Genomic DNA, 12415 nt, shown 5'->3' on the forward strand with positions numbered 1-12415 from the left:
AGAATGGAGAAAAAGACTTAAAGGAATTGAGTAGATTGCAAAGGGGAAAAGGATGCTGAGCGTGTAAACACAGAAGAGAACAGGAACAGTTAGGTATCTCTCTGAGGAGTGTGGAGAAGTGAATGAAATCTGAAAGTGACGTTGGATGATATGTGTCTAGACGGAAAAAACAACTGGTGTCAGGAAGGAAAAAAAAAAAAGATGTAACGATTTTGCGAGGAAAAAATGATGGTTGGCAATGGTAATGCATGACCTTGCTTCGTGATACAGTAGTATTAAACGACCATGGTCATGGGGTGGATACAGGGTTCCATGGTCTACCATGGAGTCAGGAGTGCTACTAGGTTGGCATCTCAGACGATCATGTGCTGTGTCGGGGAACCATAGTCATGATGGTGTGTCAGTAGACCATGATTATGGTAGTGTCGTATCTACGTCGCAGTGATGCGTCGTGGTACCATAATTATGGGATGAGTGCGACCAAAGGTGGAGTCGGGTGTGCCAGTAATGGTCCAAAACCACTCCATGGTGAATCACACTCCTTTGGTCTGTTGCCGCTCTACTCCAGGTGATTCCAGTGGAGCTTGTGAGAATATACTTGGTGAACTGTAGATTGTGAATGTGTTCTCGTAGATGTCCTTGTACAAGGTGTGTGTGTGTGTGTGTGTGTGTGTGTGTGTGTGTGTGTGTGTGTGTGTGTGTTTCATGCCCATGTTTAAATGGTCGCAAGTCCTCCGCTATAAGTAACCAGTTTGTTCTAATCGTCAACCACCACCACCATGAACAGGGCCACTCGCGTCCAAGGGCCTTCATCGCCACCCAGGGACCGATGGACTACCCATTTTACACCGTCGGCGACTTCTGGCGGATGGTGTGGGAGACGAACACCCACACCATTGTCATGCTCACCACGCTGAAAAAAACGGGGACTGTGAGTTACATCTTCTTCTTCTTAATCTCAGTCAGGTACTTCATTAAAGAATTTCTTTGCAGTGTGGACTGGGTACATTTGGAGAGAATGGGAGTGTGGGCTGGTTACATTTGGAGGGAATTGGAGTGTGAACTGGTTATATTTAGAGAAAAGGAAAAAAACATAATCTTACCCGAGGTACTTGAAGTCTTCTGGTCGGGAAAACAATTGAAAATCAGTTTGTCATTGTTTGTTTGTTTGTTTTTCAGAGCGTAAACTTACACCACCAATAATCTTCTGGTCAGTATGTTCCAGGGATGTTGATAATGATACGAGTGTTGTAGCGGTCATAGCGTTCCTGACCGTGACGCATTCACGAGCGCATAGGTTCGAATCTTGGTTACGACAGTCGGTCCACAGTCAACCCAGCTGTTCATCAGTCCCTATGGGTTGGTCGATAAAATGGGTACCTGGCTCAGGCAAGGGTATATATATATATATATATATATATATATATATATATATATATATATATTTTTTTTTTTTTTTCATACTATTCGCCATTTCCCCGCGATAGCGAGGTAGCGTTAAGAACAGGCTCTAAAATTGGAGTATTCTTTTCCCTACATTTTTCCCTATTGTATTTTTTTAATTCTGAAGACGTAGAAGGGGTGTGAGGTATTCTAAAGGTCAGCTCTGTTACGATGCTATGCTGAGTGGGGTGTATGTATGTATATATATATATTATATATATATATATAGGGTTTGATAAGAATATACACGTATTTCGCGTGTCGTATGAAAGCGATAGAGGGGTGGGTGGTGGGGTCGTGAAATCCTTCCCCTCCCTTGCATGAGATTTCATAATGGAAACAGAAGGAGGGCACCAATGGGGAGAATTGTCACCTCCTCCTCCGAAGGTCAAGGGTCGAGCCTAAATGACGTTGTTGATGTACCAGATGCAAAAACTAGATTGTAGTATGTTCTGCAGAACCTAACCAGTTGGTATTAGGCCATGCTTAAACGTGCTCAGGGTGTATGGATGAAAAGGGGTTATGAATTTTCTAAGTGATGAGTCTGCTTTTTCACCAGGAAGATTCAAATACTCACTGAACAGGTGTGGGATAGGCAAGAAGTAGAGTTAAGTAATATCTCGATTATATGTGGTAAATTGAAGTGTGTTGTAGGAGTGTGGGTGATTATTGGTGATTGCTGTGTCTTGGAAAACATACAATTTGAGCAGCGTGATCAAGTGTTTCGTTTTGTCCACGGGAAAGAAACCGTTAAATTCAAGTGACTTCGTGAATGAATCAACATCAGTAAGGGCTGTTAAATAATTGTATGATGTATTTCCGATGTGTAACATGAAAATGGTAAATTTAATTATATTGTAAAAAGATATATTGAATATGTATTAAAAAATTATAATAAGTATACTTATGTTTCTCTCAGATGATGGCCGGTTCCTTACTTGGTTTTATTCTGTTTATTCGACAATGCCTGCGAAGAAGTATCTTTTTGGATGTAATTCTGAGGTGGTGGACACTAAAGGGCATGTCCTACAATAGCCTTTGGCTGGCCAGATGAACCATTAATGACGGTTACAGAACAGGACTGAATGTATGTGGTGAAATCGGTGTTCGCTGGGAAGCTATCATGGATAGAGACTGTTGGGGGAAGTTAATGAGGCGATAGTGATCAAAAAATCGTAGAAACAAAGGAAGATAGGAGTTAGTTCTACAATGACATTAGCCATGTAACAGAATCGTAGCTTAAGGATTACAAGAAACTGCTACTGTAGCATGAGTAGTTGAGAACGTATTCCTTCCTTTAAACTGCTCTTACTGGCTCCCCTACAGCGTGGCATGACGAAATATCAGAAGTAATTGTGAGAGCAGTCAGCATGGCATTGGACGTTTTGCAGCCAAAAAAGAGGCAATTGGAAAGTGGCTGACAAGATGATAAATAGATAAGTGACAAGGAAGGTTTAAGAAGAAAGGTAGCATTTGCAAGAGGTTCAACCCTCAAGGCAGTGGCTGATGTTGGATAGTGAGAGACAATGAACTTTTGAGAATACAAAAGATGTTTCTGGAGAGGGAGGTTAATATCTTAACAAGGGTCAATCAAATGTTAGATTCATTAAAGCTAAAGGAATGCTAAAACTATGTGGTAACATGTAAAACATTGGTAGTTGAGTACTTTTCAGACAGGTTTGTTAAGGATTATGACGGAGTGGAGATAACGCTTTTGGAGCTCCCGGGGGTGGCAAAGCTACGTAGTGCCAGCGACAATGATCTTATAAACAGAGTAAGGGAGGATCAGTAAAACTTTCGCGGAAATGAATAAGGAGCATAAGGCTGGTGGTTGTGGATGGTCATTGCGTGGACTTTAAAAAACGGTGGGTGATCCTATGTTGACTGTGGTAAAGGTTATTTTTAATGTGATGGGATGACACATCTTAAGTGTCCTCCTGAGTATTTGGCGGGGTAACCGATGCTGTACCATAGTCAAAAGGCTAAGTGGGGACTATAAAACGTGTGATTACTCAAAATTAACAAGAACTTATAACGTAGTTGTTTTATATTCTAGTTCACAACTTTATGGGAGGGTATTGATTGAGAGGGTGAAGGCATGTACAGAGCATCAGATTGGGGAAGAGCAGTGCGGTTTCAGAAGTGGTAGAGGATGTGTGGATCAGGTGTTTGCTTTGAAGAATGTATGTGAGAAATACTTAGAAAAGCAAATGGATTTGTATGTAGCATTTATGGATCTGGAGAAGGCATATGATAGAGTTGATAGAGATGCTCTGTGGAAGGTATTAAGAATATATGGTGTGGGAGGCAAGTTGTTAGAAGCAGTGAAAAGTTTTCATCGAGGATGTAAGGCATGTGTACGTGTAGGAAGAGAGGAAAGTGATTGGTTCTCAGTGAATGTAGGTTTGCGGCAGGGGTGTGTGATGTCTCCATGGTTGTTTAATTTGTTTATGGATGGGGTTGTTAGGGAGGTAAATGCAAGAGTCCTGGAAAGAGGGGCAAGTATGAAGTCTGTTGGGGATGAGAGAGCTTGGGAAGTGAGTCAGTTGTTGTTCGCTGATGATACAGCGCTGGTGGCTGATTCATGTGAGAAACTGCAGAAGCTGGTGACTGAGTTTGGTAAAGTGTGTGGAAGAAGAAAGTTAAGAGTAAATGTGAATAAGAGCAAGGTTATTAGGTACAGTAGGGTTGAGGGTCAAGTCAATTGGGAGGTGAGTTTGAATGGAGAAAAACTGGAGGAAGTGAAGTGTTTTAGATATCTGGGAGTGGATCTGTCAGCGGATGGAACCATGGAAGCGGAAGTGGATCATAGGGTGGGGGAGGGGGCGAAAATTTTGGGAGCCTTGAAAAATGTGTGGAAGTCGAGAACATTATCTCGGAAAGCAAAAATGGGTATGTTTGAAGGAATAGTGGTTCCAACAATGTTGTATGGTTGCGAGGCGTGGGCTATGGATAGAGTTGTGCGCAGGAGGATGGATGTGCTGGAAATGAGATGTTTGAGGACAATGTGTGGTGTGAGGTGGTTTGATCGAGTAAGTAACGTAAGGGTAAGAGAGATGTGTGGAAATAAAAAGAGCGTGGTTGAGAGAGCAGAAGAGGGTGTTTTGAAATGGTTTGGGCACATGGAGAGAATGAGTGAGGAAAGATTGACCAAGAGGATATATGTGTCGGAGGTGGAGGGAACGAGGAGAAGAGGGAGACCAAATTTGGAGGTGGAAAGATGGAGTGAAAAAGATTTTGTGTGATCGGGGCCTGAACATGCAGGAGGGTGAAAGGAGGGCAAGGAATAGAGTGAATTGGAGCGATGTGGTATACAGGGGTTGACGTGCTGTCAGTGGATTGAATCAAGGCATGTGAAGCGTCTGGGGTAAACCATGGAAAGCTGTGTAGGTATGTATATTTGCGTGTGTGGACGTGTGTATGTACGTGTGTATGGGGGTTGGGCCATTTCTTTCGTCTGTTTCCTCGCGCTACCTCGCAAACGCGGGAGACAGCGACAAAGTATAAAAAAAAAAAAAAAAAAAAAAAAAAAAATATATATATATATATATATATATATATATATCCTCCCCTCTCGGTTTTTTTTTTAATTTTCCAAAAGAAGGGACAGAGAAGGGGGCCAGGTGAGGATATTCCCTCAAAGGTCCAGTCCTCTGTTCTTAACGCAACCTCGCTAATGCGGGAGATGGCGAATAGTATGAAATATATATATATATATATATATATATATATATATATATATATATATATGTATATGTATATGTATATATATATATATATATATATATATATATATATATATATATATATATATATATATATATATATATATATATATATCCCTGGGGATAGGGGATTAAGAATACTTCCCACGTATTCCCTGCGTGTCGTAGAAGGCGACTAAAAGGGGAGGGAGCGGGGGGCTGGAAATCCTCCCCTCTCGGTTTTTTTTTTTTTTTTTTTTTTTTTTTTTTTTTTTCAAAAGAAGGAACAGAGAATTGTGCCAGGTGAGGGTATTCCCTCAAAGGCCCAGTCCTCTGTTCTTAACGCTACCTCGCTAATGCGGGAAATGGCGAATAGTTTGAAAGAAAAGAAAGAAAAGATATATATATATGTATATATATATATATGTGTGTGTGTGTGTGTGTGTGTGTGTGTGTGTGTGTGTGTATAATCGCGTGTTTTCAACCCTTCTTGCAGGTGAGAGTTGTGCAGTACTGGCCACAGAAGGAGGGGCAACCAATGGTCAAGGACGACATTCAGGTCACCCTCCTCTCCTCCGAGGTCAAGGTCAGCCCTTAAGATTGAACGTTTGTTGATGCGCTTCGCAGCTAACTCGCCAAATTAACCTCAGATTTGTCTTCTGTTCTGCTAGAACCTAACCAGCTTTGGGTATATACCATGCTTACAACAGTGTTCTACCAGGGTTGTCATGGATTGAATATAGGGATCACTATAGTATTATTCTAACCGCTGATGTGTTCTCCTTCTCTTCACCAGATAGATTTCATAATCCGTCGACTGCAGGTGTCCAAAGGCACAGAAGTACGCAGTGTAAGTAATTTTAGTCTCGTGATTTTATGTGTGTGTGTGTGTGTGTGTGTGTGTTTTGGAAAACATCACAATTGAGCGCGTGATCAAGTATATTCCTTTTTGTCCACGGGGAAACGAAACACGTTAAGTTCCCAAGTGCACTTTCGTGTAATAATCACATCATCAAGGGTGTTATAAATCTTATTTGTATCTTCCCTGATGATGTAGACAAAAAGGAATATATATATATATATATATATATATATATATATATATATATATATATATATATATATATATATATATATATATATATATAGTTTCTCTCAGTGTTGGTCTGTTTCCTTACCTCTGTTTCTCACTTTCTGTCTCTATTTTCGTACAATATCTCGTACACGAGACATATCCTCATCCCACCTTTAGCCTGCCTGATGAACCATTCTGGTCTTCAGGTGGTGCAGTACCACTACAAAGCCTGGCCTGACCATGCCCTACCCCAAAGCCCCTTTGGTCTGGCCCAGATGCTCAACCACTTAATGGACGGCTACAGAACAGGACCTATTACTGTCCACTGTAGGTGAGTCGCCAGTTACTCCCGCTGTGGAAGCTATCATGGATAAGGATGTTGGGGGGAGAGGGATATATATGAGGCGATAGTGATCAAACAGAATCGTAGAATATCATGAAGGACGAGAATATGAGTTTAGTTCTACATATATACTTTAGCCATCGTAACAGCAATCTGTAGCTTAACCGACTTTACAAGAACCTGCTACGTGTAGCATGAGTTAGTTGACAGCAACGTAATATTCTCTCTCTCCTCCTCCTCCTCCTGCTCCTCCTCCTCCTCCTGCTCCTCCTCCTACAGCGCTGGCACGGGCCCCACGGGAACCATTATCCTAGTAATGTACATTTTGGAGCAGCTCAGCACCTCCGGTTACATGGACGTCTGCGAAGCCCTCACAACCCTCAGGAACGGACGGGCCAAGCTCGTCGAGAACAAGGTGAGTCTGACATAGCCACTGACTACAGCCATTAGATACTCACTGCTGACGAAGGGAAGTGTTCAACGACAGAGAGAGACATGTTAGTCATTTGTTTCAATGGAGTCTCAACTCCACTCCAAGGCAGTGGCTGACCTGTTGGATAGTGGAGACAATGACTCTTTGATATCTAAGACCTGATACATATCTGTGAGAGTGTGAGGTGTTGTTATATCTTGAACAATGTGTCATATCTCACCTCATGCTTTAGTATGTCATTATGTACAAGAACTCGCTTAAAACTATGTCCTCGCGGTAACATGCTAAACATCTGGTGCAGTTCGAGTACGTCTTCAGTCACCAGTTGCTTCAAGAGATACTGACGGGGATGAAGAAACGCTACCACTGTGGAGACTTCCCCAGGGAGGTGGCAAAGCTACGTATGCCCCAGCCACACACTCGGATCTCGCTCATCCAAAAGCAGTTTAAGGTAGGGAACATCACGTCAACACATTCCCCTTCGTCAGGTAAAATTTTTGCCACAGTACATGGAGCAATAACGGCTTGGTGGTGTAGTGGATGGCATTGCTGGCTTTAAATACACTGGTCAGGGTTCGATCCCATCGTGAGCACAGGGCCTCCAACCAGCCGTTCATTCTTCCTTCAAGTAGATGAATTGGTTGTTACCCACACCATCTTAAATGTGTCCTGTCCTGAGTTATGGCCCTCACTAACAGGCCTAGTGGGTGTACCAGATGCTGGTTTACCATACGTCGAGGAAAAGATAGCTAAGTGTGGGTACTATGAAACAAACAAACGTGTGATTTAATCTCAAATGCATCTCAAACACAAGAACATTTATTGACACCGTAGGCATATAGTTATTCATATAATCATATTTCACAATTTTTTCTTTTACCTTTGACGATGATATTTTTTTTCCCCAGGAACTGAAAGCTCTCCCTAAAGACCTGACTTACAACATAGCCAAAAATCCAGTTTGTGCCTAAGCTCAACCGAAATCCAGACATTCTCCCAGGTAAGGGCAGAGTTGGTGGTCCTGGTTATTTCCAGTTCCCTCCACAACAAAGCGTTAGTTAACCCTTGCAGGGGAGAGGGGCAAGGGTTAACTAACGCTTGGCACCTCTGCAACCCCTGCCTCCTTCCCACTGCAAGGGCTAACTAGAGTTTAGCAGAGGTGCTTGGTCGACTTCGGCCTGTACTGCGTCAGTAGCGACCCATCACGAGACGAACCCCAATCGTCAGGTTTCCTATCTTGTGTGTGGTCCTCCTGTTGCACGTTGGCTTGTGAAGTCCCCCACCATCCATCTTCAAGAATTGTCGCCGAGGATCATTTCTCTTCTGTTGTCTTCATCGTTCTTGTAAGCTTCATCCGCTACGCTATCACCCTCGGTAACCATCAGCTCGCGGTCTATATGATGGGTCAGGACGCAGGTGTTCACTCCCAGTGAAACTCCTTTCTGTTTACTGACACATCCGATGCATCGTTCTCCAATACCTGTGAGGAGTGTGTGGACAGGACGCAACATTTGCTGCGCAGGTTCACACTCTCCTCTTGCCATACGACTGCAGCAATGAATACCTCATGTAATTTTAATCTGGGAACTCTCAGCCCATCTCTTCCCTCGAGAAACTCTTTATCTTGCTTTCGTAGCGCTTCTACCATACAAGCCAAAGGCGTTTTGTATGCACATGAGAGCTGAATACCTACCTATATTGCGTCTGTCTGCTTGTCTTTTCAACAATAAGCTTGCTTTACTCTGCGTCTTGTAGGCGATATAACACGGATCGTCCTTCCTCGAACACTTCGGAACCACGTCACATGTACTGCCTCCTTGGGACGCCACCAGGACTCCACGTGGTATACCAGGACTCCACGTGGTATACCAGGGCTCCATGTGGTATACCAGGGCTCCATGTGGTATACCAGGGCTCCATGTGGTATACCAGGGCTCCATGTGGTATACCAGGGCACCATGTGGTGTACCAGAACTCCACGTGGTATACCAGGGCACCATGTGGTATACCAGGGCACCACGTGGTGTACTAGGACTTCACGTGGTATACCAGGGCTCCATGTGGTATACCAGGGCTCCGTGTGGTATACCAGGACTCCGGCGTGGTATATCAACACTCATTGTATACCATCACTCCGCATGGTATACAAATACTCCACGTGGTATACCAGCACTCCTCATAGTATACTGGCAATTCATAGGGTATACCAGCACCCCACACGTGATACCAGCAGTCCATATGGTATACTACCACGTCACATGGTACACCAGTACTCCACACGGTATACCAACACTTCACACGTGATACCAGTGTCCTATGTAATATGCTAACACTCCAAAAGGTATGCAAGTTCGCCAGATGGTATACCATGAGGAGCATGGTATACCAACACTTCACATGGTATACCAGCAATCCCCATGAGCATGAGGCCGTGAGTATGGACGTGAAATCAGCATTTGCTGCTGCCTGCCTCATGAGACGAGGTGGGGCTCCAGATCAGCCACACAAGATATTAATCACAATATTGATACTGTAAATTAATCACAGTAGTGACACTAAATTAATCACAATATTGATACTGTAAATAGATTAAAATACTCTTTAGGTATTTGTCGATAAATCAGTTATAAAAAAAAAGAACTAAATATGTATTCGTCGATTATTGTAACTGATTAATTAGTGATCAGAGTTATTGATCGTTGGCTGAAGTGTGTCGTTCTCTGATCACACAGCGGACGGTAAGATCGCCTTCCTGCAGAGCGTCAGCGTTGATCCGACGTCTCAGTACATCAACGTCGTCAGGGTGAGCGCCATGGATTGCAAGGTGGGTGGAGTTCAGAGGCCCTCCAAGGGCAGTTTAACTGGCACCCGTGTGTAGTGCCAGTCTTGACACTCCCCCACGGCGTTGTGTCAGCCTTGGCACTCACTCTTTCCCCTCGTCCCTCCCCAGACTTTGTGTCAGCCTTGACCTTCCTACCCCTGTACTACTCTTGACCCCTCACTCTCCTCCAGGGCACAGGGCCAGCCTTGACCCTCCTACCTCTGTACTACTCTTGACCCCTCACTCTCCCCAGGGCACAGGGCCAGCCTTGGCCTTCCCCTCAACTTTCACCCATCCTCCTGGTGGAGTGCCAAACCTGACCCTTAACCTAGGCACTGTCTCACCCTTGACTCTCACTCATAATGAGTTCCCAACCTTGACTTTCAGCCAGGCATAAGCGCCAGCCTTGATCCTCACTCGGTGACAACCTTGACCCTTTGACCCCTGACCCAGGGTGCGATTCTAGTCCCACCCCAAGTCTTCATTACCTCAGTCTTAGAAGGTCACTAGATGGTACAGTCCTGGACCTTGGAATGACAGTGTAAAAAGATCTGAGGACAACTCTGCCTGGATATGAAAATGATCAGCCAAGAGGATTACTATAATCACAGGCCTTGACGTGACTATGATCAACCAAGATTACTACTATGATCATAGGCCTTGACATGACTATGATCAACCAAGATGACTGCTGTAATCACAGGCCTTGACATGACTATGATCAACCAAGATGACTGCTGTAATCACAGGCCTTGACATGACTATGATCAGCCAAGATTTCTACTATGATCATAGGCCTTGACATGACTATGATCAACCAAGATGACTGCTATGATCATAATCCTTGACATGAAGTGACTACCCTGTTCCTTGACATGAACACTGACTAACGTAGAAGATACCCCTCAGTCGTAAGGCCCTAAGGTGACAATAACCAGCCCGAAGCAGCCACCAGGAGGAGCCCTGGCCAAAACAATCAGGCCATCTGTGGGGTTCGAACCTTCTCCCTGGACCTCCAGATCTCCTTTTCGATGTTGCTCTGGTATTCACATGTTTTCCCCCCCGAATTGATGTAAACGTTCGTAACAGCTAAAAAAGACTCGTAGCTAATCATGTCCCCCGCATATTTTTCAGCTCAAAAAAAAAAAAGAAAATGGTTTTATCTTAACTCACAGTATTATCTGTCCTCAGATATCTCCCATCTTATCAGCTAGGTGTCCATTCAGTAAGCACTGGGTGGGAGTGGAAATTAATAGTGACGTCTACCTCGGCAGAACGCGTATCTAGCTGGCGAGCATCCTCAGGGTCACACACTGAGCAATCTGTGGAAGTTGGTCTTCGAGAGGAAAGTTCCCGTGTGGGTCCTGCTACAGACCTTCCCCCGCAATGATCCGGTATGTTCCACCTTTGAGCTTCAGCACTTTGAGAGACGAGAGATTGGAATGTCCGTTTCGAGATGATCTCTGAAATGTCTTCCCTGAACTTCAGTAGAGTCTTGAGATCATAAGGTCTTGGATTAACCTTTTTTGTGCCAAGGAACTTGGTCTTTTATCACCTGAGTTTATGTATAATTGAAGACTAGAGTACTTAATCATAAAGCCTACGTTAGCTGTCTTACACCTTAGGATCTCGCCCATTATGCTGGCTTCCCGTCCCATGACATTTCTGATTATATTTGTCTGCTCCTGCCTTAGCCACACATCACTCATGACTACCACTGCCTCAGCCACACATGTCCCTTATTACTACCACTCCCTCATCAACACACGTCAAGGCTCCATTTGGAATACGCCGTTCAGTTCTGATCACAACTCTTACCAAAGATGAAGAAAAACTAGAACGAATCCATAAAAGAGCAAAAAAAGAAAACAGTTCATTCACTCCGGTAATAAGCTATATGAAGCAGGACACGACTAATATTTCCTAACGAAAAAAGAATATCTCAAACTCTCAGAATATCTGATAAGATTCTTGGAAACATGATATAACTCTAACTATATAAGGTCTGCAAACTACTTCACATTAGATTACGCACCAGTGACCAGAAATAAGACATGAAATTATTTGGAAAAAAAAATATGATCCCAAACTCAAAGTTACTAAACACTGAAGTCTGCTGTCCCCGAGATGGAGGAAGAGAAGATTGCCAACGCCTTCAGAGAATGCCTGGACGAATACTTTAATAATGTCTTATCTCAACAGATACTCGTCTTTTAAGGGATAGAATGAATTTAGAGCTAGACTTAGAAAGATCTTTTTTCTTTCTGTTTCAGTGTTCATCCCCGGAGAAGCCCCCACTGTAGTTAAAGTAAAGTACTTTCCCTCTTTACCAAGCAAGGGCAACACGGGGCTGTCTTTTGGGGGAAGAATAAAGTTTAGTGTTCGTCAGGCGAGTTCGAGGTATCTGTGGATGTACAAGTGATGGCTGGACGATTTGCTGATGGCACTAATGTCCTCCTTCTAGCTGGGCTGATCTTCCAAAGTGACACCGAGAAGTTTGGTGGACTGAACAGTCTGGCTGGGGGTATAGAGGGGGCCCGAGTGAGCCGGAGGGAGGAGTGGGACAGGATAGGTATAGTTGAGAGACTGATTGCAT

The 12415-nt window shown here is 43.7% G+C and overlaps 1 protein-coding gene across 3 annotated transcripts in view; it reads left to right on the top strand.

The window, feature by feature from the left end:
* The window catches only part of LOC139750169 (receptor-type tyrosine-protein phosphatase H-like), a 52825-nt gene extending 41687 nt beyond the window's left edge, over nucleotides 1-11138 (top strand). For 2 of the 3 annotated variants that reach the window (XM_071664532.1, XM_071664534.1), the window contains 9 exons: nucleotides 788-931; nucleotides 5644-5733; nucleotides 5944-5997; nucleotides 6429-6553; nucleotides 6845-6980; nucleotides 7300-7449; nucleotides 7907-7998; nucleotides 9731-9822; nucleotides 11094-11138. In XM_071664532.1, the coding sequence (XP_071520633.1) occupies nucleotides 788-931; nucleotides 5644-5733; nucleotides 5944-5997; nucleotides 6429-6553; nucleotides 6845-6980; nucleotides 7300-7449; nucleotides 7907-7969 (762 nt within the window). In that variant the 3' untranslated portion in view covers nucleotides 7970-7998; nucleotides 9731-9822; nucleotides 11094-11138. Of the gene's footprint in view, nucleotides 1-787; nucleotides 932-5643; nucleotides 5734-5943; nucleotides 5998-6428; nucleotides 6554-6844; nucleotides 6981-7299; nucleotides 7450-7906; nucleotides 7999-9730; nucleotides 9823-11093 lie in introns of those variants that run through there. The other variant, XM_071664535.1, reaches the window with a different exon arrangement.
* The last annotated feature ends 1277 nt before the right edge of the window (nucleotides 11139-12415 follow it).

The sequence above is a fragment of the Panulirus ornatus genome, chromosome 9 (assembly GCF_036320965.1).
Source record: "Panulirus ornatus isolate Po-2019 chromosome 9, ASM3632096v1, whole genome shotgun sequence".
NCBI lineage: Eukaryota > Metazoa > Arthropoda > Malacostraca > Decapoda > Palinuridae > Panulirus > Panulirus ornatus.